The 22,852-nt window shown below is 34.9% G+C and overlaps 2 protein-coding genes and 1 non-coding gene across 3 annotated transcripts; all 3 read left to right on the top strand.

The window, feature by feature from the left end:
* Positions 1 to 1,073: 1,073 nt before the first annotated feature.
* Positions 1,074 to 1,413, top strand: LOC136043584 (neurotrophin 1-like; the record flags this gene model as incomplete). The annotated part of the gene is made up of 1 exon (XM_065728494.1): positions 1,074 to 1,413. A coding segment is annotated over one exon (340 nt), but the record flags the coding sequence as incomplete, so codon positions are not given.
* Positions 1,414 to 3,477: 2,064 nt separating this feature from the next.
* Trnad-guc (transfer RNA aspartic acid (anticodon GUC)) lies at positions 3,478 to 3,549 on the top strand. The gene has a single exon. It is a non-coding gene; the product is annotated as a tRNA-Asp (tRNA).
* Positions 3,550 to 12,418: 8,869 nt separating this feature from the next.
* LOC136043581 (neurotrophin 1-like) lies at positions 12,419 to 19,513 on the top strand. The gene is made up of 3 exons (XM_065728489.1): positions 12,419 to 12,517; positions 15,814 to 16,064; positions 18,926 to 19,513. Exons 1-3 carry the CDS (start codon positions 12,500 to 12,502, stop codon positions 19,263 to 19,265), a joined length of 609 nt encoding a protein of 202 aa, XP_065584561.1. The 5' UTR covers positions 12,419 to 12,499; the 3' UTR covers positions 19,266 to 19,513.
* Positions 19,514 to 22,852: the final 3,339 nt, after the last annotated feature.

The following is a 22,852-nucleotide window of genomic DNA, read 5'->3' as shown; positions in this document are numbered from 1 at the left end:
TACTGAGATGCTCAATCTGTGAAAGATTAGAAAAGAAGTCAACTCCAAGTAGGCATAGCGTATCAACTCGTGCTGTAAGGAACAGATCTTTCTTTAATCTCCCCAGAACATGTAGAGATTTTAAAAAATGTAGTAGAATTGGTGTTTCATCCTTTTTGCATTGTATAGCTGGTTCAAAGTAAAATTAACGTTAAAAAGAACCTTAGCATCTTCATGTGGAGCAAATGTGGAGTAAATGAAAAATAATGGTTAAAATTGCTCCTCTGGCTTTTCTCTTTTTTCTTAACGTCGTGTAAATTTAATAAAAGTGAAAAGTGACTTATCTCACCCTTGTCAGTACTAATGCCTCTTCTTTTCTGCCAAAACCCGGAGAAAAATATTGCATAAAAAAGCTTTCTTTACCTCTCATGTCATATGATTTGCAATAAAACAACTAGAAAGTGTGCTCAATGTCCCCTTAATCTAGCCCAAAGTATCATAGTCTACACATATATTATAAAATTATCCAGCTGTTTATACTAGTCTCGAGTAACGTGACCTCTTTTAATTGAACTGAACTTATCCATACGTAAAAAGAAGTACATGGGAAACGAGTTTCGCTCGGTGAAACGAAGGATATTTTTTCTAACCTCTTTTTCAAAAATAACTTTTGTTTTTATATTTTATTCGGCAAAACTTTTTGTATAATAATGTTGACAAATTATTCTATATTTTCAACAATGAAATTATATTGTAATGTGCTTTTCAAAATATTTAGGACAAACACTCGTCTTTAGCAAAATTCATCATAACTACTTCAAGTATTTCTGTCATTCACATAAAAAATCTTATTCACAAAATTAAGACCTTAAATGAATTTACGTCGTGACCTATTTAAATTTTTTTTTCTCACCTGAACATGGTAGTATGCCAATTTCAAGAAAATTCACAGATAAATTAGAGTACAAGGAAGTGCATAAAATGAAGCCTGGCTTACTTAGAATCAACGAATCTATTACTTCTATGCACAATAACAGACTATTTAAATAAATGTCTCCAATTATTCAGTTTTAGTAAAAAGAAATTTCTTATAGATTGAAGAGCGTTGAAGAAGAGACCTACCTCTGTCCCTCTGCCACCGCTTACGTCCTACCTCTTCGTGCCATTAACACCGAAGGCAAATGGAGAGTCATTGTCAACAAAGTTGAAGCTCGCTATTACAAGTTTGACCAGAATGTCCGTGTTGAAGAATGCACTGCTGAGGGTGAAAACTGCCCCCTAGTGCCACCCTGCTATGGCTCAAGGTGCCTTCAGAAGAATATCTACCACCGTTTTCTCGTCTACGATCCATATGATCAATACTTCCCATTTGCTATTGAGTCTTTCAAGCTTCCTGCTTCTTGCTCTTGCCTGCTCGAAGCTTTCCTGCATTAAACTCAGACATAGCCCCTAATTCTACGTATACTTTATTTTTTTATTAAAATCGTGTAAATTATGATCTCTGTGATAGACTAAATTCTCAATGGGATATCATTTCTCTGCTATCCCCTTGGGATTTTGGTTAATTGGCGGTATTTCAAGAAAGCAGTGCTTAAAGTGTATATTTTTATATGTCTAATTTTTGTGAACCTCAATCAATCTCGCAGTCGATTAAAAATAGTGAATATCAATTTCTTATATAGCGTTTAGTTTTGAATTCATTTAGGTCTCACCAAGTACTTCTAATCTTTGATAGCTGTTTTTTTTTCTTTTTATGGCACTTGCCCGTCGGCCAAGTGCCATATAGCAATCGCAATTTCTGTCCGTCCGTCGGTCGGTCGGTCTGTCGGTCCCGGTATTGCTAGTTCGACTAATTCCAGATAAGCTAGGACGATGAAAGTTGGCAGGCATATCGGGGATTAGACCGGATTAAAGTAGAAATAGTTTCTTCCCCTATTCGACCATCTAGGGTGGAGGGATGGTTAATTAAAAAATTAGAAAAAATTTGGGATTTTTAACTTACGAACGGGTGATTGGATCGTATTGAAATTTGATATTTAGAAGGACCTCGTGTCTAAGAACTTTTATTTGAAATCCCAATCAGATCTAGCAACATTGGTGGGAGATGGAGGGGGAAACAGGAAATCTCGGAAAATGTTTATAGTGGAGATATCGGAATGAAACTTGGTGGGAAGAAAAAGAACAAGTCCTAGATACGTTTTTCAGATAACCTGACCGGATCCACTCTCTTTGGGGGAGTTGGGGGATTTCCAGTGTTTTGGCGAGTTCGGTGCTTCTGGACGTGCTAGGACCATGAAAATTGGTAGGTGTGTCAGGGATCCGCACAAATTGAATTGATAACAGTCTTTTTCCAGGTTTAACCATCTGGGGGGGCTGGAGGGAAGGAAAATTTAAAAAATGAGGTATATTTATCTTACGAATAGGAGATCGGATTTTTATGAAACTTGATATATAGAAAGATCTCTTGTCTCAGATGCTTCATTTTCAATTTGGATCTGATTAGGGAACATTGGAGGGCGGAGTGGGGAAACAGAAATCTTGAAAACTCGGAAATCTTGAGAGCAGGTAATTTACGCCTCCTCCATATTTTAGAAATAATCTCTTCTTTTGGGCATTTTTGTTAAAAAAAAGCCCCAACTCTAGGCTTCGAGAAAATATATTTATTTTTGTATCTTCATTAAAGAAAGAATCGAAAAATTTCGATTCCCTTCTATATATATATTTTTTTTTTGTAAAATTCTAATTAATTGACTTCTTGCTATCTCAGAAAGGGTTTAGGTTTGAAAGGGTTAGGAAACTTTTAATGTATGTCCCGGGAAGGTATTTTGAGGCAACTACCTCTAACTCTTCTCCCTCTAGAGGGCCCTGACCTTTGATGACCTTTTAAAACTTGTGTGTTATAAAAGTGGAGCCTTGCAAAATAGATCTTCTGCTTAATTGAAGTACAACAAAATTGTTTTCAGCTTCATAACAATTGCTCAATTCCATTTTATAAGATTTTAAAGATATGCAAATACATTTTCTAAATTTTGAAAAAAAAACAACATTGATATGGCTCAAAATTCTATTCAAATAACAGGAATTGCATCTTCAGAAAAAGGCAGAGAAAAATCAACTAGTAACTGAAATTTCAGGTGAAATGTGGCTTTGTCAAAATTTCGATAGGTAAAAGATCTGTCATGTAGGCAAATTTTAGGGCCCTCAAGAGGGATAAGGATTGGAGGTGGGTAATTTAAAACACCTTCCCAGGACATACTTTAGCCTGTAGACCCATCCCTTAAAGTTTCATTTTCCTAACTTAAACCCTTTCCAAGATAGTAAGAAGTCAATTAACTAGAATTTTACCATTTTTTCTTCTTTTTTTTGTATATCCTTGAGTGCTGCCACTGAATGTTGTATACGGATAAGAAATTTTCGTCAGTCTTGTCGCTTGAGTTCACTTAAAATACCTATAGATAAGAATTCGTTATTAATTATAATATGCGTTTCACAATCATGTCCTCGGTAGTATAGTGGTCAGTATCCCCGCCTGTCACGCGGGAGACCGGGGTTCGATTCCCCGCCGGGGAGGACTTTTTGAGTTAAATTTAAATGAAGAATTCCGTTTTATACAGTTATTGGGATAAGATCTTGGAAACGGTAGTGAGGGATGCTCTTTGGACATTTTAAAATCCAAAATTAAATAAGAAGAAACAAGATTTTTTAACTGAAAATAAGGAGTGACATTAAAACTTAAAACGAACATAAATTATTCTGTATATGGAAGTTTGATACGCTAAAGTTTGACTTTGTCACAACTCTACTTTTTAAAACAATAAAACTTTAACGTAAAGGGCGAAATGTTAAGGAGGGGAAAGCCCTTTTCATATACGGAATGATTTCTGTTCGGTTAAGTTTTAATGTCGCTCCTTACTTTCAGTTAAAAAGGACTGTTTTTTCAATCTAATTTCTGAAAGTTTTTCATCACTTTTCCAAATGTGCTAAAAAAGATAAAACATCAAAGAGAAAAATTCGACAAGAATACAACAATGAAACAATAAAAAAAGAATAGACTACAGGAACACTGTATTTGCAAGTTTATCTTTTTAATAATTGCCAATAAACAAAGAACAGCAAAATCGATAACTCTAGTACCGAGTCTAATTTTAGGTTCCAACCCCGTCACAAGTGCCATATGAGCTCTTGCCTCTTCCGACTTCGTTAAAAGTGCCATAATAGCTCCTAGCTCTTGGCTCTTCCGACCTCGTCACAAGTACCATATCAGCTCTTGGCTTTTGTCTTTTAATAGCTATAACCTGAGTGAAATGTATCTGGTAGATGAAAAGGTCGAGTCTGGTGGGCTCTGGCTTATGAAGGATTTTATTAGAAAATAATCTAAAAAAGATAAAATCTAAAGCTGGACAAAAAACCTTATCTTTTGAACAAAATTTGATAAGCATACAAATACGCATGGCTTCCAAGGAGGGGTGGTGAACTACTTTGAAAAAAGGAGAAAGGAAAATGGATGAACTGAGTGAAAATCAGTGAACTTCCATGTGAAAATTATTGAGAAATTGATAAAACCAAAGAATTTGGAAATATCCCTCTTGACGTGCTAGGTTCTCGACGTGCTGGTACGATCAAATCGATAACTCTTGTACTGAGTCTAATCTTAGGCTCCGACCTCGTCACAAGTGCCACGTGAGCTCCTGGCTCTTTCTTTAAGCTTGCATACAGAAAAAGTATTGTAATAGCATTTAAACTTATATAGTTAAGTTCGAATATAAAGGAAAGAGCATTTAAAGAATTCTTTGAATTCTTTTTTCCTAAGATATTTGTAGAAACTACTTAAAACTTTTTCGAGCATTAAATTTAGTTTCAGTTAATGGAAATCCCGTCTACAAAAACAAGCAAAAGGACCGGGCATAAAAAAGAGATAAAAGAAAGCAAAAACAATTTCACTTTTAGCAGCTACAGCAACACTAATAAATTAATATTGAACAAGAAAAAAAAGTTAACAAATTATAGATAAAATAACTAAGGGTTCTAAACCATGGGGGTCTTGGCATTTTTCTTTTTACGGTCATTTGCTGCATATTACAAATTATGCAACTCAAAAAGGTATTTAAACTTTTAAAATGAGGTTCTCTGATAGTTTTTTAGTTAGGGAGGGATGAAGATACCTCAAACAATGCATTGTAATGCCAAAATATCCCAGCTCTCATTGAACCATCGGATAAATCCAAAATTTGTTCTAAGGGAGAGACGAGGGGAGGGTGAAGGTAGAAATTGATGTACAATTCCCAGGGCCGTAACCAGGATTTTTTTGGGGGGGAGACTTTACAAAAGAAACTTTAAAATACTTTAAAAATTATATCTACTTCCTGATTATTTCTGGGAATTACAGCATACGTTGTTATTATGAAAGTAAAGAGTAACCTTAAACCCCAAAATGAGCAGAATTTATTTCCTATAGGATGGAAACTGCCCCTTACTCATCCACGCTTACAGTTCATGGTCACATAAACTTCTGAGGATGCTCATCAGATCGAAAATTGAGATTTCTAATCCTTTTTATTAGTCAGAAGTGACTGGAGGCCAGCCTGCTGCAGTGCGGGGGTATTTTCTGAGGGAAGGGGATGTCCAAATACGAATCTTCCAGGGGGACTTTTTCCGGGGTATTTTCCAGGGGGGGGAGTATTGTCCAGGATGGTATTTTCTTTGGGGGGATTTTCCGTGGGGTAAACGCCTAGAATCAAAAAATGTGAAGCAGATATTTGGCAAAACGGAAGAAGAAGGAACGGATTATCTTCCAGAAAGGTCCAACAAACAAAAAGATGGGGCAGCGTGACAATGTTACCAAGACTGGCGACGTAAAAACGGTAGAAATGAAGTTTATTTGGAAAAATCAAAGATAAGGAGGCAAATTTTCGTATAGAAAAATGAGGGATCAGAAGACTGTGAGTGTGGCGAATAGAGGTGCCAATCCGAGTATGAGATACGGTTTAAGGGTCTTAATGACCAAAGTAGCAAGGGAAACAGGATGTGATGAGTAATCACCATAACAATTAAAAAAAAAAAAAACCTTCTTAGTTTTCTATGACTTGAATTCTAGGCCAAGATTGTAGTGTACATCAAATAAATGGAAAATGATTCTAGAGATCAGCTCAACCGAGTTGAGAATATCATTAGCATATAAGACAAACAATATGTGGATTCGGTGAAAATTACATGAAGAAAGGCGTTTCCCCTGTCCGTCCAAAATTAATAAACAGAGTAGGAGAAGTGACAGGCCCTGCCTGGCTCTTTTATGAACATAACTGTGTCTCTTATAGGTAACAGAGGTACTATAACAGGTATAAGGAGTCTTGATACGAGTATTAAGGTTCAAGTGCATATCTTTTCCTTGTCTTTATTCTTTATTGGTGCAATTTACCACCTTAGATGTTAAAAATCTAGGCCCCCTGCATTTGAAAAATATCTTGTTTTAGTATTTTCATTGAAAAAAAAATCATAAACACCAACATTGCCATACACACTTGCCCAAGATACTGAAAAATATATTCGCTTCTCCCCTATATTTTCAAAAATACATTTTGCCCCAACCCCAATCTGACTTGTTTTGGAAAATTGCCGCCACTGATTGGTTGGCTAAATACAACAGTGCACAATGCTACACTTTTAGTTTTTTAAACCTAAATGAAACTTGTAGTGGAATTAAAAACGTTTGAAATCAGCTTCTAAAATAAGCTTTAATGCTAGAATAGTTCGAGTGTTACAAAATATTCGGTAATACTAAGAGCAATTACGTAATTAGTAATCAGTAGCTACATAATTACTAATTTTTTCCCGAAAGGGAACTTCCTTAGGGAGATTATCAAAATGCTTCAACTGCTACAATTGGTTTGTTTTTACTAAGAAATTATTTATCTAAATCTTACTTCTAGATCAAAACTTTTCTATAGAAAAAGAAAATTTTATGGTATATGAGACTATCATTATAAGTAAAGTAAAGCGCAAATTAAAGTCAACAAGTGTGGACTGTTTTCTATGAAAAGCTTATTAATATGTTTTTAAAATTAATTCATTCCTTATTCCGAAACTATATTTTGTTGCTGGTATGCTAACTTTCCCCTATTGTACATAAACATATATAACGTAAAATTCCGAATAGAGCTCAAGTCGACCTGACATTGCCTGCGTAACCGACAAACTTCGGTCCGTATGATTTCATAACCTAACGCAATCTTAAGTTATACTAGTGTAAAAGGTTCTATGAGCCAGAGCCAAAGGTTCTAGTGGGAATTCTGGCTCTGTAGTAGCCTACAGCAGAGTCAGATATTAGGCTAAAAAAAGTGTTGACTTTTCAAAAAATTTCTAAGAAGCCAATAGACACCAGCAGTGTCAGTACATAAAGAGGCATTGAGGGATGGAGGCAAAAATGCATTTTTAATTTAGGGGGGTCTTTTTAAATTTTCTTCATCTATTCAATGAAAATACCAAAACAAACTTTTCAACAAAGATACCAAAAAGTAGCTCTCAAAATCTGGGGGAGGGGAAAACATCTTGGAGGGAGAATGACCCCCCCCCCCCCCCAATTAATGCTACAAACAGAACAGTTGGTTTTAACTGATATGGTTGCTGTCAAGCGACTAACTCTACGGACAACACAGATTGACAACACAGTCTCTAATTTCAAAAAAAACCTCATTGCGTTCAACGCGTATTTTGGTCTCTAGGCTTTTGAAGCAAAATAATATGTTTCTTCTGAAAAAGCTCTAAAGCATACGAAACAAGGTGATAGGCCCGACATATTTGATCAATCACCCAAAAATGTGAAACATGTCTTAGGCGGATATTAAACGACAGGGGAAATTATTCCGCTTGAGGCAGGCTCCGATTTATCAAGATTCGGCCTTAACATGAAATTGACAAATAGCCTTAATCACCAAGATTTCAATTTTATGCAGTGAATTTATATGTAAATATCTCAATGGATCATTAAATAAAATAAAATATATCCCCAACTTAAATTTTTTACTAAAATTTTTAACTCTGATCCGATAGATTTAGGAATCGAATATTTTCCAGACATTAAGGGCTCTATGATTTTCATTTGGTGATATAAAATTTGACTGTCGGACTGAAATTAAACTCCCCTCAGAATTTGCCTTTGAAAACCTCATTGTTACTCAGTTAAACAATAATGAAAAAAAAAAAATCATGTTCTCTTATTAGGGTCAAAGGTACGTAGTTAAAATCATAGTTTGTTTTCCAACTACTAACTTGCCTACAAAAAAGAAAGCCCTTAAAAAGACTTTCCTCGCAGAATAGCAATTATTTGGCAGAACCAGCTAGTTAAGGCACCCTTTCATACCTGAGTCTAACAGTTCGTGGTAACGAACTGTAGTAAGGAGCGACCCGGCTCAATAGTAACCAAAACTCTAAAAAATTGAATTTTGATACCAATAGCTACATCAAAAGAATCACATTTTAATGCTAATTTTAAATATATATAAGTTTCATCAAGTTTAGTCTTACCCATCAAAAGTTACGAGCCTGAGAAAATTTGCCTTATTTAAGAAAATAGGGAGAAACACCCCCTAAAAGTCATAGAATCTTAACGAAAATGACAACATCAGATTCAGCGTATCAGACAACCCTACTGTAGAAGTTTCAAGCTCCTATCTACAAAAATGTGGAATTTTGTGTTTTTTGCCAGAAGACAAATCACGGGTGAGTGTTTGTTTGTTTGTTTTTTGTTTTTTTTTCCCAGGGGTCATCGTATCGACCAAGTGGTCCTAGAATGTCGCAAGAGGGCTCATTCTAACGGAAATGAGAAGTTCTAGTGCCCTTTTTAAGTGACCAGAAAAATTGGAGGGCATCTAGGCCCCCTCCCACGCTCATTTTTTCCCAAAGTCAACAAATCAAAATTTTGAGATAGCCATTTTATTGAGCATAGTCGAAAACCATAATAACTATGTCTTTGGGGATGACTTACTCCCCCACAATCCCTGGGGGAGGGGCTGCAAGTTACAAACTTTGACCAGTGTTTACACATAGTAATGGTTATTGGGAAGTGTACAGACATTTTCAGGAGGATTTTATTTTGCTTGGGGGTGGGGCTGAGGGGAGGGAGCTACGTTGGAGGATCTTTCCTTGGAGGAATCTGTCATGGGGAAAGAAAAATTCAATGAAAAGGGCGCAGGATTTTCTAGCATTACTATAAGAAAACAATGAAAAATAAACATGAAAACGTTTTTTCAAATGAAAGGAAGGAGTAGCATTGAAACTTAAAACGAACAGAGATTATTACGCATATGAGGGGTTCTAAAAATACTTTAGCATAAAGAGTGAGGTATTTAGGAGGAGAACGATTAGTGTAACGATTTAGTGTAAAGAGCGAGGTATTAACGAGGGTACAAACCCCCTTGTATACATAATAAAAATATAAGATTATGAAAGTTTGTTACGTAAGTTAATTCTTAAGTTACGTATATTTTTTACTAATAAAAACGTTCGTTAAAAATTAAAAGTTCCCGTTGCCTTTTTAAGTAACCGGAAAATTGGAGGGCAACTAGGCCTCCTTCTCCACCCCTTATTTCTCAAAATCGTCTGATCAAAACTAAGAGAAAGCCATTTAGCCAAAAAAAGAATTAATATACAAATTTCATTTTAATAATTTATGTGCTGAGAGCCAAACCAAACATGCATTAATTCAAAAACGTTCAGAAATTAAATAAAAAAAACTATTTTTTTTAGCTGAAAGTAAGGAGCGACATTAAAACTTAAAACGAACAGAAATTACTCCGTATATGAAATGGGTTGTCCCCTCCGCAATCCCTCGCTCTTTACGCTAAAGTTTGACTCTTTGCCACACTTCTACTTTTTAAAACAATTAAAAGCTTTAGCGTAAAGAGCGAGGGATTGCGGAGGGAACAACCCATTTCATATACGGAGTAATTTCTGTTCGTTTTAAGTTTTAATATCGCTCCTTACTTTCAGCTAAAAAAAATAGTTTTTTTTATTTAATTATAAAATGGAGCTGATAAAAATCATAAAATAATTAAAACAAATTTTATATAATTAAAATAAGATAAAACCACGAAGGAAAAAAATTATTTGACTTCAGGAATGAAATAGCACTGTTGGGCCGTGAGGAACCGGTTCCGTATAGCACACGTTCCGAACCGTATACGGCAGTAAAGCTCAATCCTTTTCCATGCCAACTTATGAAGTTTTGAGATGTAAAGAAATACCGCGATGTCAAATTTTGTGCATTTCACCGTTTTTAACTTTAATCCCCCTCATAGTAAAATGCTATGTCAAATGTACAAACATAAATGTTCCATATGTCAAATGTGTTAAATGTGCTTAGTTTCTGTTTAAACCTCTACACATGCAAAGTCCTAAACATATTGGAGAAAGTTGGCTTTCGTCCGTCCCACAAACCTTTACGCTAAACTGAGTTCCAATGGCTCTTCTACTGAAGGGTCGGAGAGGGAAAAGAAGGTACTTGAGGAGGGACAACCCCTTTCATATACGAAATAATTTCTGTTGGTTTCAAGTTTTAATGTCGCTTCTTACTTGCAGTTAAAAAAAACTTGTTTTTTGATTTAATACTATATAAGACAGTGAAAACAACATAGGATGCCCACGCACGAATGCAATTGAATTATGTTTGCAGTAACAGGTACATCCTGTTGTACAAACATATACAGAACATACAGATACAGAACAATACAAATGCAGAACATACCTCGGTCATAAGAGGTCATTTTAAACCTAATGCTCAAATTTACTTTTTTTTTGTAATTTCACGGGACAACGCTGTCATAAAATACCATATGGCACCAAAATGGGATTTTAGTATCAGAGTGAAAATGGCTCGAAACCAAAAACAGTCTACCACTGACAACTTCTTGATCGAAAACCCTTGTTTGGCCTTTACAATTTCCATCTTGTATATTCCACCTTCAAGCCGCTTTGCAAGTGGAAAAAAGAAGCTTTAGAAAAACTGCCAAGTGAATCATTAATGATACATTCTATTTATTTTCATCTTAACAGTAAAATTAATTATGAAGCTGAATTTTAGCAATTTCGACAAAGAGATTGAAACCCAGATTTGTCTTCTTTTTCTTTTGTTTCCAGCACTAGCTGGTCACTGGATCTCAGAATTACAAGGAAATTATCCAAGGTTCTCAGAACTATCCAAGGTTCTCAGAATTAGGGTTTTGTTCGCCCCACCAAAAAAGATGTCCATTAACTGGTCCTTCAGTTGGTCCTAATTAAATGAGATTTTGACAAATTTTCCGTCATAACTTTACCAAAATACCTTAGAAGGCTTGATTCGCTTAAAGCCTAAATCCTGTAAAATTATTCAAGCATTGGGCCCGTTTTTATGTTTAAGGCATCGCAGAATGTTTTTTTTTCTTTTTAATTTATTTGTAATTTTCTTATTAGTTTTGTTATGTTTATGTTCTATTTTGTTTGTTTGTTTTATTTTTCCTATGGCCTGATGGCTTTTTTTGAAAATATATACCTACATGCATAAATAGGTTGGAAACAGCAAGCGAAGTGAGAAGCAAATTTGGAGCTTCTACTTGGCGCTGCTCAGGCCAGTTTGAATAAGTGATGAAATAAACAGGGGTTGAATAAAAATGGGGGCTGAATTGCATTGGGCTTGAGTTAAAAGGGCTGAGTAAAATGATGGGTGTGTTACTTGGCAGTCTAACTAAATGGGTTTGAGTTTAGTGGGCATTCATTTCTGCCGGGGTTTCAGCTGAATTGGGTTGAGGTGACTGATGGTTGAATTATAAGGGGTTTGAATTATACAGGATTGAGTTAGATCTGAATTGAATTGAGTGATGGTTGGTTTGAACGGGTTTTGAGTCGAACGAAGGTTGAGTTAAATGGGCTGAATAGAACAAAACTGAGTTAACGGTGGTTTGAGTCACACGCACAGACACCATCATTTCTCTAAAAACTATATGGGAGATGATAATCCTGTGGTAGCACAGTGGATTTAAGCTCTCCTTGGCAATGTAGATGCGGGAAAAATCCAAACTTGAGAAGTATATTTATCCTCTTCAACTAACTTTATCCTCTTCAAACATACGTCATTTTTAATGAGGAGTGTGATTAGCTGTTTTTTGAGTTTTGGAAGGGTTGAAAATGAAAATTACACTTCTTGCCAACTCCCCAGTCATTCATCTTAATTTCTACGAATTTCCAATTAAAATAGTTATTGTTGATAAAGATTTTAGTCCATCAGTGGAATAAGCCCCGTCGGAGTTTCACGAAGTGCCACTGATAAAACATTCTCTTTTTTTAGTATCTGCTGAACTCCAGGCCAAGGTCAGCCACCCTGACCAGCTCAACATGAATGTTCATTGTGCCCAAATACATAACCCATATATTTTTAATAAAGTGTTCCTTAGATCTGTAATGGGTGTAACTATTTTCATGGTCAACTAAGAATAGAAATGTATATATAAATTTTGACCTGCACCACAGAATCATTCTCTGGGCTTGGAGTAACATGGCTTTCAAATTTCTTGTAAGTCAAAATTTATTTTAATGCACAATCAGACTTTAACGATTTTCTCTATAAAAAAGGCTATAAAAGAGCCCCCCAATAGACCATATGTTTTCTTGGTCAACTAAGAATGCAAATACATATATCATATACCATGTATTTTGATCTGCGCTACAAATTCATCCTCCTTGATTGGAGTAACCTGGCATTCATATTTCATGTAAACCATTTTTTTTTAACGCATCATCATAGTTTAATCGCGTTTTACTATCCAATTTGAATCGTTTTTTACCAAGGACAGTGAAAATAGGATCTGATTATTTGAATTAGTTAAGAGCAAATACAACTGCATATCCCGAAAAACTAGGGAAAAATCGGAAATTCTAATTCTAATGAAAAGACCTCAATATTCTATGTAGTTTCTGGTATTAGAGGGTACCAAATTGAAAAATGGAACTTGGATGAAAATCAGCAAAGAGTAGCTAAAAATATATGACACCAAGCAGCTTACAAGAGTACTGCTTTCCAGAGATGGTGTAGTTGTCTACGGGAAGCAGTATATTCCTGTTGATTGAATCTTTATAGACAAAACCGTTTCCATACTTAACTTATCAGTTTTTTTTATTTGTTTTCGTAATTCAAAGTGGCAACACAGACAAATATTTAGTACTAGCTGTTGGTGTGTTGGTGTACCAACAACTAGTTGGTAGGGGCGCTTCGTGTTTTTCCAAGCCCCCCCACGCGCTAAGTCATTACGCGCCGTATTAGTTACGCACCATTGTAGTTGTGTAATAGATTGTCAGGTTAACCGACTCTTGAACATACAACATATAATTTTCCATGGGAAAAACAATCCGCATTCAGATCCATACAGCATTTTTCTAATGATTGCCCTAGAGCTTTGTTGATGGCGATTGTTGATCGACTATTCCCTGTGTCCCCGTCGTCATTTATATATCCCCCCTGTGCTCTTCCGACGTCCCCGTTGTAGTTGTGTCCCTGTGTCCCGGTCGTCATTTATATTTCCTCTGTCCCGGTCGTCATTTGTGTCCAGGTGTCCCTGTCTGTAATTTCTCTTTGAGTGTCCCGGTCGTCATTTATATTCCCTGTGTCCCGGTCTGTAACGTCATCTTATAATGAGGTCATATACAAAGCCTTATATACTTATAATGACGTCATATGCAAACCCTCTTTTTACAAAGAAAAAAAAAACATGCATACAACTTATTTTTACATATATAGTTTGCCGTTTAAATTTATAATTTGAAACATAAAAATAAGATTTTCAGGAAATCCTGTTTTCAACCGTAAGTAGACCAAAGAAGCATCAGAGGGCAAAAATGTTTTTGTTTTGAAGTCCTTGGTACTTTCAAAAAGAAACTGAATTTCAGAGAAATGACATTTTTTTTTCAAAGCAAAGAGAACTAAACCAACAAATATATTTTAACTACATTATCGTCTGTTTCAGCTGCTCGGCTGGGACAAAGCATCAAATTTAAGTATTTTGTTGTTACTAGATATAACAATAACAATCTTAACATTTTGTTCCCGAAAGGAGACTGAATTGATTCGAGCAGTAGATGCGCATTTGCGCTCTAGCAGAAATTTGCAGGTAAAATTGTCTACGTAAAACTGCCAACAGAAAAAACTGGAAATTTTTAGTAAATTTTAGGTGCCATGTTTAAAAAAAGGAAGTAAGGGGTGAAAAACTAATATATTTCCTGACTTTAAATCAAGGATGGCTTTCCCATTCCTCCTTCATTGTCTTTGGTGTTTTAAGTCTTACTTTATTTATAGCCTCCCATAAGAAGTACTGAGGAAATGGACAATACAGTGTGGAGTAGTTGAAAACTGAAAACCAAAGAACAAAGATAGAGAGACATAAGGAAATAACAAACCAACAACAACAAAACAAATTAACCATTTTCAAAGCAGAAATACGAAAACGTAGGCTAACTAGAATTTGCTGCTTGAAATTTGTAATGGTAACCCAGGTGTTCCATTTGTCAAATAACACCTTTTCATGTATTTCAACCGGGAAATTTGTAGTCAACAGTGTTTCCACATACAAGCATAAAATGATAATAGCCTAAAATCACTAGCGATCAATCATAGTAGAAAAGGCTTTTTAAAAAATTAAATGAAAAATTTTAGAACATATAGAATAGACGACAAGGTTCTTGAATGTTTCAGTCCACTTTCCAGGGAAAAGCTCCTTCTCTGGGCTTTAATTTTACTCACTAATAACCAAAAAGGTGTCGGTCAGTCTTATTTTACCAAGTTCATTAAATAGCTACTGCAAGGTATGTGCGTATAAATTGTATACTATTATACCGTAAATGTAAGTTCTGACGGAAGACGGTAAATCCCACCTAGCGAAATGTCGGTATCATGCGTGGTTCGGCCAGTATATTTGATTGAAAGTGAAGTTCTCAGAATCGAAAGTTAGAATTTTAGTAGCCCGATATTCAATTGATAGGCATGTTCCTTAAGCTAATAAAAAAACAGGTCAGTAACCTTATTCCAGTGACATAGAAGGCAATATCAGATGATCTTTGTCACTCCTTAGGATTTAAAAAAAGGTACATCTTTTACTACAGCATTTTGCTGTTTAAAATATGTAAAGCAATTTCTAAAAATTTCAAAAGAACTAAATATTAAATTTTAATATCTAGCATAAATAAAGCCTTTGAGGAGTACAGGTAACAAAAATAGAAAAAAAAATTAACGTACAATTAGTATAAGAATCAAGATCACAAAATTGTGTCATTTTCAATCTTAAGAACTCATGTAACAAAATAAATTTTAGGCGATAAAAACCTAAATAACCCAGGGTTTTCGAATTTGTATTTTTTCTAATATCCTATATACCAATTCAAAGTAATTAGTGCGTTTCGCATTAATAAACTTGAAGAGTAAATTTTGATATTTAACATAAATAAAGCCTTTGAGGAATAAGTGAAACCAAGTAAAAAAGAAAAAATACAAAAAGGTATAAAATTAAAAAGCACAAAATTGTGTCATTTTCAATCTTCAGAACTCATGAAACAAATAATCTAAGGTACCAAATAACACAAATTACAAAAGGTTCTTGAATTTATAATTTGTTCTAATATCATCTATATCATTTCAAAGTAAATAATACGTAATAATACGTCAAAGTAATAATAAGTAGATATTTGGGGCATTTCGCTTAGAAAGAAACCAATTCATAGTAAAAGGTGCTAAGCCCAACAATTATTGATCAGCCTTTTTAGAAGCCTTCATTTCATAGGCGTCTTCATATTTTAGCACCATTACATCATACATTTTTTCAGGCAATCTTCTGTGTGGCAGCTGCCGCTTTGGCAGAACCAGAGCCAAACCGTCCTTATGGCTACCACCCTCAACCATACGAAAAAAAATATGACGATATTCCAGCATGCTCAAAGAACACAACAAAACCTTGGTGCCTTGAAGATTCTGAATATCCAACTTACGATTTGGAGTATGCACTTGATTACCACTATGACGCAGTTTTGGCCCTGTACAAGGATCAAGCAGTCAATACTGAGAACTCAGTTGAAACGTAAGTAATTCCTATAAAATTTGAGTTAATTTTGAGTTTGTGATAATTTTTTCCCCAATGCCCTTAGGCAATTTCATTGGAAATGCATATTTAGTGTATTTAAAATTTTCAAACATGTCCAAAATTTTAACTGCTCATGGTTGTTAACGTTTATGTCAAGCAGGACGTGCGTGGACGTAGTTCTCCTCTGAATTCTATAGTTCATACAACTGCACTAATATACTACAAACAAAATCCACAAACTACAAACTGCTAACTAAATCCACTAAATCTACAAACTAAATCCATACTGCAAACTAAATCCACACTACACTAAATCCTACAGTTCATACAACTACACTAACATACTACACTAACATACAAGTGTACCAATTATTACAGCCTCTTAGTGATGTGTAATATTGCCACCAGTTCACAAAAATATAGGGGGGTTAGGGATTTCTTAGTATTGCTTGATGTATTTTGTCTTTTTTGGCTTTGTTTTAACTTAAAATGTCAAAAGAAAGTCTCTTTTAAAATTCAGAAGGCAAGCGATTCATTCTCAGTCCCCTCCTCTTACGATCCCTGATTTTAATATTTCTGTAACAGCCTACCATTCATTTAAAATTTTGTAATTCTTAGCATTTAAGTTAAAAAATTCAGTTCCTTAAAAAAAAAATAAAAAATTTGCAAAATTGTCTTGCATAAAAAATTATAAAATGTCTTAAGCCACTAATTTTAGGACAAAATCGGAATATGGTTGTTGAAATTGTCAAATTTTCATAATTATTAATTTTTTGTCACATACCCCAAGCTACCTTACCACGTACTTCCGGCAAATAAGTACCAAAAACTTGTGACCGTAATATATAATCTCAAGAAATGTCTTTAAAGAATTTATTTGCAGCAGCTTTCTGCAGCAACTTTGAATTTTTAAGTGTATTATAAATTTTAAGTATATTGAATAAAGTTATTATTAAGTTATAATAAAAATAAAATGATAATAATAATAATAATAAAAATAATAATAATAATAATAATAATAATAATTCACTTTATGAAAGTAGTGGTCTCTGAGGAAAAGAAAAGTCTACCCCATAACTTAACTAGTAACCATTGCTGCAACAAAAAACACTTGCAATTTGGTAACGATGGCAGCCTCAACAGTAGCATGGTTGAGCAAAGAAGGAGCGGGTTGAAGAGAATTGCTACCATTAGGGTCCCAACTGGGATGACCTGTTCCAAATTTAATAAAAAAAAGAGGTACTAATAAAAAAAATAAGTAAAGGGTTAGATATTTGGAACCTTTTTAGTATGTGATAGTTGCTTCAGGGATACCATGGCCTTGTTTTTTCTTTTCAAGATGGAGATGACGCTTAACTCTCACTTGGTAGTCTCCTAGTGATGACGTAAAGAAAATTGGAAGAGACCACGCTTCTCCCTCCTTTGAAACCAAATATTGCTATACCAACCAATATTGATATTGATATTGCCAATATATATATATATATATATATATATACTACTACTACTACTACTACTAATAACTCACTGCAGCACCAAGCCGCCTGAGGCCAACACAGCTACGCACGCTCCTCCTCCAACCTAATCTATTTAAAGCCTCCCTCTTTACACCCTCCCAGGAAGTTCCCATTTCCTTTAAATCCTTATTTATGACATCCTCCCAACCCAGACAAGGACGACCTGCTTTCCGTGTAGCCCCAGACGGTTGGCCAAAAAGGACAATCTTCGGTAATCTGTCATCCTTCATCCGTAGAACGTGGCCTAGCCATCTCAACCTTTCTTTCATTATAGCCCCAGAAAGCGGGATTGAACCACACTTTTCGTACAACCTACTGTTTGAAATACGGTCAGTCAGCCGGGTACCCAGAACAATCCGTAGGCAATTTCTCTGGAAAACATCTAGTAAATTTTCATCTGCTTTTCGGAGTGTCCATGCTTCAGAGCCATATTTGACCACTGTCATCACTGTAGCTTCCAATATTCTAATCTTGGTTTGTAGGCTTATCTTTCTATTCTTCCAAACTTTTTTATATATATATATATATATATATATATATATATATATATATATATATATATATATATATATATATATATATATATATATATATATATTATATATATACAACCCATATAGATATGATATACCAACCAATACAGATACTGGAATACCAATGAAGGTATTACTTTAGTACTAAGATGAATGACAAAAATAAGCCGTGTTCTACTATAGCATAGTTAAGGCTATTATTTTTATTCCTGTTTCCCCTCCAAAGTAAACAGTTATTTTACCCGCATTTTCAAATTAAAACAAACTCTCCAGCTCACAAGCCGCCTCGCGGATTTAAACGGAGCCTTACAGTAAGTCATTTTCTTAGCAAGAACATAGTAAGAATAAACAACTTTGTCGATATTGCATAGGCACTAAAAAAATATACGCTTTATGTCAGAAATCGTATCTTGTTTTAGTGCTATCTCTTTGCTAATAAAATTCATGTGACAAATAGGTTGTAAACACCTTTCGAACATTTCGAAAACACTTAAAATACAAAAAACAAGAAGGAAATAAATCAAATAAAACGCAATTATAAGTTTGGTCTTTGGACTAAAAATACGAGACACAATTTAGCTTTAAAAAAAAAGATAGACTACAAACAGAAATCTCAAAATTTACAAAACAATCATTAAAGGATTTTAAGGCGAAAAAAGAGCAGGGAGGGACAGGGGCTTCACGTCTTTAACATCGCAAATATATACGGGACTAAATTTCTTTGAAATCTTTCAGTGAAATTTTATTGGTGTTAAAAGGGTATTTCTGTTGAAGCCAAATCTGATTTTTTTTTTAACCTTATTTCTAGGCTAAAAAAGATTGAAGAAGAAACCTACCTGTGTCCCTCTTCAACTGCTTATGTTCAGCCTCTAAGAGCCAAGAATACCGATGGAAAATGGAGAGTCGTCGTCAACAAAGTTGAAGCTCGCTATTACAAATTCGACCAGAATGTCCGCGTTGAAGAGTGCACCGCTGAAGGTGAAAACTGTCCTCTTGTCCCAGAGTGCTATGGCTCAAAATGCATCCAGAAAAATATCTACCACCGCTTCCTCGTCTACGACCCATATGACTATTACTTCCCATTTGCCATTGAATCTTTTAAGCTCCCCGCCTCCTGCTCATGCTTCCTCGATGCTTTCTTGCACTAAGATGTAGTCCAGGATGATGTAGTCCCAATGTAATCCCAAATTCTATGAATGCTTTATTTTTATATTATAATCGTTGATCTCTGTGATAAACTAAATTCTCAATGGGATATCGTTGCTCTGCTATCCCCTTGGGATTTTGGCTAATAGGCGGTATTTCAAGAAAGCAGTGCTTGAAGTGTATATTTTTACATGTCCAATTTCTGTAAACTCAATTAAGCTCGCAGTTGAATTAAACATATTGTAAATCAACTTCTGATATACAATTTAGTTTTAGATTAATTTAGGTGTTAACAGGTGTTTGTGACTGCCAAGAGATTTTCGCTTGTTTTTTTCGTTCCTTTCTTAGAGAAAGAGAATTTCCTTTGATAATGGTGTAAATTGTCTCTTCCTTCCAGATAGCTATGGCTCAAACTAAATCCAAGAAACAGTGCTGTATGTGTATCTAAATTCCAGCATTTAAACACGTATTGAAGCACTTTTTAAAGCATTTGAAAATGTCTTTGAATACTTTTTTCTTAGATATTTTTCATAAGTCATTTAAATACATTTCGAAATTTTTATGTATAGAAATAGAAAACTTGTCAAATAACCATTAAATTAAATTAAAAGCTTGTTGAGTCAAGTTGAACTTTTTTTGGCTCAGCACCATGGATTCTTCATCTCAAAATCAAGTCTTGTTCTGAAAAGTCAGAACTTCTTAAATAAGTTAGATTCGAAAGAAGAACTTTTCTCATGTTCCTATACGACAAAGTTGCCAATTGGACCCGTTTTATGCCCAAAAGGCATATTCTCAGGTGCCGGGAGACAATGACATAAAAAGGCTAAAAATAATCATATTTTAGAAGCTTGGGATACAAAAGGGCAAAATAGGACACATTTTGTAAGTTAATGTTAGAAAACGAAACATTTCCATGCTGGATATATGCTTTGGTAAAATAATGTCATTTATTACAAGATTTTTCTTCTTTTTTTTGTATTCGGATTTTTCGATTGATTTCGTAAGTAAACGATTTTCTCCAAAGTAAGGAATTTACATGTTTATATGAGTTTCGTCCTTTCGCACTCTAGTCACTTTATATGAATGGTTTATGTGGATTTTTTTTCGTTTTTCATTATGTTTGATGTTACCGGCCGCTATGAAAGGGGGTTTACAAAGGGTGTTTCGGTCAATAATGCAACTGGCAAAAAAAATCTCTAGTTTTTGACACATTAAATGACAAAAAAAACACATTTTCGGATACTCAGGGGACACATTCATGAACCAAGAAGTCGACAACCCTGCTTTTTAATGGAATTAGTATTGTGGATGCTAATGATGCTTAGGCATCTCTGTGTTACGTAGAAAAATTGCTAGCAATATATAAAAAAAAGAATAAATGAATAAGAGCAAAACAGTACAGACTACAGTAAAAACAAAATATAATTGACTAATATTGAAACTCTTATTTTCTTCCTTTACTTATAGGCGACATTGTTGAGTTTTATGTCTGAATAGGAAATAGTTAATTAGTTTAAATTATATACAACATGAAACACAAATCTGCATAAAGATTTTTAGCCCCCAAAACGCCCACAAAATTCAGTCCCAAGTATACAACCTTGGGATCACAGTTGTCCCCTTTATCCCTTTTATCCCTAAAACTGATTGTATATTTTTAATATAGCATTTTGTATAGGCAGCCACCCAAAAATTTGGATCTGCCACCACAATAGGCTTGCGCAGATTGTAAAAGAGTTTATCAAACAGTTCGTGGTAACGAACTGTTAGTCTTACCCATCAAAAGTTACGAGCCTGAGAAAATTTTAGAAAATAGGAGAAAACACCCCTTAAAAGTCATAGAATCTTAACGACAATTACACCATCAGATTCAGCGTATCAGAGAACCCTAGTGTAGAAGTTTCAAGCTCCTATCTACAAAAATGTGGAATTTTGTATTTTTTCCCAGAAGGCTTAGTTTGTTGTTTTTTTTCCCAGGGGTGATCGTATCGACCTAGTTGTCGTAGAATGTTGCGATAGGGCTCATTCTAACAGAAATGAAAAGTTCTAGTGCCCTTTTCAAGTGACCAAAAAAATTGGAGGGCACCTAGGCCCCCTCCCACGCCAATTATTTTCCCAAAGTCAACGGATCAAAATTCTGAGATATCTATTTATTCAGCATAATCTAGTGCTAAATCTAGTGCTCATTTTACGAGACCAAAAAATTGGAGGGCACCTAGGCCCCCTCCCCGCTCATTATTTTCGCAAAGTCATCGGATCAAAATTTTGTGATAGCCATTTTATTCAGCGTAGTCGAAAAACCTTATAACTATGTCTTTGGGGACGACTTACTTCCCCACAGTCCCTGTGGGAGGGGCTACAAGTTACAAACTTTGACCAGTGCTTACATATAGTAATGGTTATTTGGAATTGTTCAGGCGTTTTCAGGAGGATTTTTTGGTTGGAGGGAGGGGTTGAGAAGAAGGGGATATGCTGGGGGAGCTTTCCATCGAGGAATTTGTCATGGGGGAAGAAAATTTCCATGAAGGGAGCACAAGATTTACTGGCATTACTTAAAAAAAAACAATGAAAAAGTATATATGAAAAAGTTTTTTTTCAGCTGGAAGTAAGGAGCAGCATTAAAAATTAAAACGAACAGAAATTATTACTCATATGAGGGGCTCACCTCCTCCTAATACCTCGATCTTTACGCTAAAGTATTTTTTGTAATGTCAACTATTTATTCTACGGCTTTTGCGATTCAGGGGTCAATCTTAATGAATTGGGACAAAATTATATCTTTTACTAATAAAAAGATTCGTAAAAAATTAAAAGTTCTATTTGCCTTTTTAATTAACCAAAAAATTGGAGGGCAACTAGGGTTCCTCTCCTGCTCTTTTTTTATCAAAATCATTCGATCAAAATTACGAGAAAGCCATTTAGCCAAATAAAAAATAAAAAAAATATGCAAATTTCTTTTAATTATTCCTCTGCGGAGAGCCAAAATCAAAACATGCATTGATTCAAAAACGTTCAGAAATTAAATAAAAAAACAAGTTTTTTCAATGGAAAGTAAGGAGCGACATTAAAACTTAAAACGAACAGAAATTACTTCGTATATGAAAGGGGCTGCTTCCTCATCAACGCCCCGCTCTTTACGCTGAAGTTTGTTACTGTTTTAAAAAGAAGAGTTGAGAGAAAGAGTCAAACTTTAGCGTAAAGAGTAAAGAGTAAAGCGTAAGTTTAGCGTAAAGAGTAGCGTAAAGATAATCCTATTTTAGCGAAAAATCCCCCCGAAAATTTTTTGCTGGCGATTCTGGCTGGAATTTGTTCTTAGCACACTTTAATTTGAAAATTGACTTTAGTTTCTTATAGTTTTTATAATCTTTCTAGAAATCCCCCTCCTTGGAAAATTCCTCCCGAAAATATCCCCCCCCCCCGTAGAAAGTTGATCCCACAGAAAGCTCCCTCTAGAGAATTTATCCCGTAGAAAACTTTCTTATCGAGAATGTCTCCGGTGGAACCCCCCTTCCTACGGAAAGATACTCTAGACAATTAAAACCGGTAAAATTTCTTCCCCCTGGACATTTCCCTTTAACATCTCCAAATG

The sequence above is a fragment of the Artemia franciscana genome, unplaced genomic scaffold (genome assembly GCF_032884065.1).
Source record: "Artemia franciscana unplaced genomic scaffold, ASM3288406v1 Scaffold_740, whole genome shotgun sequence".
In the NCBI taxonomy this organism is placed as follows: domain Eukaryota; kingdom Metazoa; phylum Arthropoda; class Branchiopoda; order Anostraca; family Artemiidae; genus Artemia; species Artemia franciscana.
This window is presented reverse-complemented; position numbering and strand designations above follow the sequence as displayed.